Consider the following 4574-nt stretch of genomic DNA (forward strand, 5'->3'; position numbering starts at 1 on the left):
CAAATTCCATACTTACTTTGGCACTCGATAGATTCATCACTGTTGTTCAATGCTCTGATAAAATCCTTAAAATTCACCACTTCATCTTTTTTTTTAAAGAAAAAGAGAAAGAATTTAGATATTCTTGTAAAGAAGACCATTTGATGTTATAAAACCAGAGCTATAAACACAAAAATAACAGGGAGGACTGGCAGTCCTACTGTGATGTAAATGATATGCAGATTAGACCTGAAATAAAGCTGTTGGAGATATACTCTGAAAATCAATTCCTTTAATACAAACCCATCAATCGAAAGAAAAGAAAATACATTTTTAATATGGACTCTGAAAAATAAACTGAGGGTTCTAGAGGGGAGAGGGGTGGGAGAATGGGTTAGCCTGGTAATGGGTATTAAAGAGGGCACATTCTGCATGGAGGACTGGGTGTTATACACAAACAATGAATCTTGGAACACTACATCAAAAACTAATGATGTAATGTATGGTGATTAACATAACAATAAAATTTAAAGAAAAAGATATAAAGGGGATATATCTTCTTAGGCATATAGGGTGAAACTTCTGAAATACTCAAGCTTTGCTATTTTAAATTAAAATAATTACTCACCAATAGGATTAGTATTATCCAAAGCCTCCTTTATTTTATCATCTGTTAGATAGATTCCGATGACATTTAAATTTTGCTGAAGGTCAGGAATGGCTGTAATTTCATTTTTGTGAATGTTGATATTGTAAAATTGACTTTTATCTCCTGAGAAGAGATAATCATCTCCAATTAGAGAGGACTTTTCATGTTTCCCCTTTATGTTTTAAAGATAAGTGGGAAAAATTATTCCAATATATAAAATTATACTTAAAAGACAGTATTTGTATTTATCTATGGACTGCTCTGTTCCTAAAATAATTTAAAATAGGTGATGATACTCATATGTGGAATTTAAGAAACAAAACAGAGGAGCGTAGGGGAAGGGGGAAAATAAAACAAGATAAAATCAGAGAGGGAGACAAACCATAAGAGACTTAATCATAGGAAACAAACTGAGGGTTGCTGGAGGGGAAGAGGGTAGGGAGATGGGGTAGCCAGGTGACGGACATTAAGGAGGGCACGTGATGTAATGAGCACTGGGTATTCTTTTTTTTCTTATAAATTATTTGTTTCAGGGATACAGGTCTGTGACTCATGAGTCTTACACAATTCACAGTGCTCACCAAAGCACATACCCTCCCCAATGTCCATCACCCAGCCACCACGTGTGTATATGTATACACACACACACACCACATCTTCTTTATCCATTCATTTGTTGATGGACATCTAGGCTCTTTCCATAGTTTGGCTATTGTGGACATTGCTGCTATAAACATTGGGGTGCAGGTGCCCCTTTGGATCCCTACATTTGCATCTTTGGGCTAAATACTCTTCTATAAGACTGATGAATCAGCTCTTTCTGCCACCATCTTGGTTCCGCATTCCCCTCACAAAATGCCTGGTAAAGCCACAGAAACCGTCCCTGCTACAGAACAGGAGTTGCCACAGCCCCAGGCTGAGACAGGGTCTGGAACAGAATCTGACAGTGATAACTCAGTACCAGAGCCTGAGGAACAGGATTCCACACAGGCAACCACACAACAAGCCCAGCTGGCAGCAGCCACTGAAATTGATGAAGAACCAGTCAGTAAAGCAAAACAGAGCCGGAGTGAAAAGAAGGCACAGAAGGCTATGTCCAAACTGGGTCTTCGACAGGTTACAGAGGTTATAAGAGTCACTATCTGGAAATCTAAGAATATCCTCTTTGTTATCACAAAACCAGATGTCTACAAGAACCCAGCTTCAGATACCTACATAGTTTTAGGGGAAGCCAAGATCGAGGATTTATCTCAGCAAGCACAACTAGCAGCTGCTGAGAAATTCAAAGTTCAAGGTGAAGCTGTCTCAAACATTCAAGGAAACACACAGACTCCAACTGTGCAAGAAGAGAGTGAAGAGGAAGAGGTTGATGAAACCGGTGTAGAGGTTAAGGACATAGAACTGGTCATGTCACAAGCAAATGTGTCGAGAGCAAAGGCAGTCCGAGCCCTGAAGAACAACGGTAATGATATTGTAAATGCTATTATGGAATTAACAATGTAAACCATCTGAAAATGAGGAATTTTTTGGTGTTTCAAAAAGAATAACTGCAGCTTGTTTTGAAATTTGTACTGTTTCTAACATTAATAAAGTTATGGCTTCTTGTTGGATGAAAAAAAAAGACTCATGAATCACTGACCTCTACCTCTGAAACTAATAATATATTATATATTAATTAATTGAATTTAAATTTAAAAAAAAGAAACCCCCCCCAAAAAGAGAGATATAATAGATAGACACTAAACAAAAGAGAGCAGTGTAGCTATACAAATATGACAAAGTAGACATTATGTGAAGAGGAATTTTAGGAGATAAAGAGAAACATTTCATTATGACATTTTAATCCATGAGATGAACATAACAGTTCTAAATTTGTATGTACTTAATGAGAGAGTCTGAAAAACATGTATTACAAAAACTGAAAGAACTAAACAGAGAGATGGATAATTATAATGTGAAATATTTAAGTGCACCAAGAATAATTATTTTCATATATTGCCTACAGATAATTTGATAAAGTTTCTGTAAAATAATTTAGCAATATCAATTAAAAGCTTTATTTTAAATATTTAAATAAATAAATAAATAAACATTTAAATAAAATAAGATAGGTGACAACAAGTACACATAAATGTATAAATGTAAATAAGGAAATTGGGGGAAAGGAACAAAGGAGCAACAAAAATAAGACAAAAGAGAGCAATAGACAAAGTACATTACATAAGGTCATATATATAAATTTTGCAATACCAAATGTGTACATCTAACAAGAGCTTTCTTGTAAGCAAAAACTTAAAGAATTAAAGGGAAGAATAGATGAGCCCACAATCAGAGCTGCAGATTTGAACACCTTGCACTTAGTAATTAATAAAACAAGTAGAATAAACATCAGTAAGAATTAGAATATTCAATCAAACTAGCAAACAATCTAACCTAATGGATATTTATAGAACACTATCCGACAACTACAGAATATACGTCCTTTCAAGTGCACATGGAATATTCACCTAAATAGACCACATGCTAGTCTTTAAAACAAATCTAATCAATTTAAAAGCTTTTAAATTGTGCAAAATAAATTCTCTGGCAAAGGTTATTAAATTAGAAACCAGTAACAAGACGATGGACTCTGAAAAACAAACTGAGGGTTCTAGAGGGGAGGGGGGTGGGGGGATGGGTTAGCCTGGTGATGGGTATTAAGGAGGGCACGTTCTGCGTGGAGCACTGGGTGTTATGCACAAACAATGAATCATGGAACACTCCATCAAGAACTAATGATGTAATGTATGGTGATTAACATAACAATAAAAAATAAAAAAAAAAGAAACCAGTAACAAGATACCTAGAAATTGTCCAAATATTTGGAAATTAAATAGTACATTTCTAAACAACTCATATTTCAAAAAGCTATCACAAGGTAAATTAGAAAATATTTTAAATAAGTTATTATCAAAGCATAACATATAAAATTTTGTGAGAGCAATGAAAGTGCTCAGAGGGAAATCTGTAGCTTTAAATGTTGGAAAGGCATAAAATCAGTGGTATAAAAAGTACTGGTATAAAATTCTTTTTTTTTTAATTTTTTTAATTCCTTTTTATAGTTGTACAATATAGAAGCTATAGTTTATTTAACTAATCTCCAATGTTTACACTTTAAGTATTTTCCATAATTTTGCAATTTCAAATAATTCTGTAATGAATAATTTTATGCATCTGTATTTACACACTGGTGCCGGGTATCTTCAGGGAAAATTCCTAGAAGTGGAATTGCTGAGTCAAAAGGTAAATGTATACATAGTTTTGTTAGACATTGACAAATTCCCTCCAGAATGGTAGTATTTTACACGCTCATGAGTTATAGATAAATGCCTTTTTCCCTACAACCTGACAAACAGAATATGTTGTTAAGGTTTTCAGTTTTTGTCAGTCTAATGGGTGAGAAATTGCATCTCTATTTTAGTTTGCATATTTCATATTATGAGTAAAATCGCACATCTTTTAATATGTTCATGGGCCATTTTACATCTTTTTTATGACTTGTATATCCATGACTTTTGCCCGCTTTTCTATATTTCTTCTGTGATATACATTGCAAATAGTTTCTCCCATTCTGTTCTTTGTTCTTTGACTTTACCTATGGTATTGTATTGATAGACACAATTTGGGGTTTTTAAAATGTTTTCAAAGACCAATGTCAAAGAGCTTACTGCCTATGTTTTCTTCTAGAAGTTTTGTGGTTTCAGGGCTTATATGCAAGTCTTTAATCCATTTTGAGCTAATTTTTGTGCATAGTCTAAGATAGCAGTCCAGTTTCATTCTTTTGCATAGAGCTGTCCAGTTTTCCCAAAACCATTTATCAAAGAGTCTGTCCTGTCCAATTGTATATTCTTGGCTGCTCTGTCATGAACAAATGACCAAATATGCAAGGGCTTATTTCTGCACTCTC

General features: G+C 34.2%; 1 protein-coding gene across 1 annotated transcript; it reads left to right on the forward strand.

The window, feature by feature from the left end:
• The first annotated feature begins 1483 nt into the window (after positions 1 to 1483).
• LOC112837624 (nascent polypeptide-associated complex subunit alpha) lies at positions 1484 to 2131 on the forward strand. The gene has a single exon (XM_073883150.1). It carries the CDS (start codon positions 1484 to 1486, stop codon positions 2129 to 2131), a length of 648 nt encoding a protein of 215 aa, XP_073739251.1.
• The last annotated feature ends 2443 nt before the right edge of the window (positions 2132 to 4574 follow it).

This window comes from Callorhinus ursinus, unplaced genomic scaffold, assembly GCF_003265705.2.
Source record: "Callorhinus ursinus isolate GAN/ISIS: 27379988/994484 unplaced genomic scaffold, GSC_fseal_2.0 scaffold50, whole genome shotgun sequence".
Taxonomy (NCBI): domain Eukaryota; kingdom Metazoa; phylum Chordata; class Mammalia; order Carnivora; family Otariidae; genus Callorhinus; species Callorhinus ursinus.

What these genes read in the sequence shown, in the direction of transcription:
- LOC112837624 (XM_073883150.1), top strand. Translation starts at nt 1,484, where the DNA reads ATGCCTGGTAAAGCCACAGAAACCGTCCCTGCTACAGAACAGGAGTTG.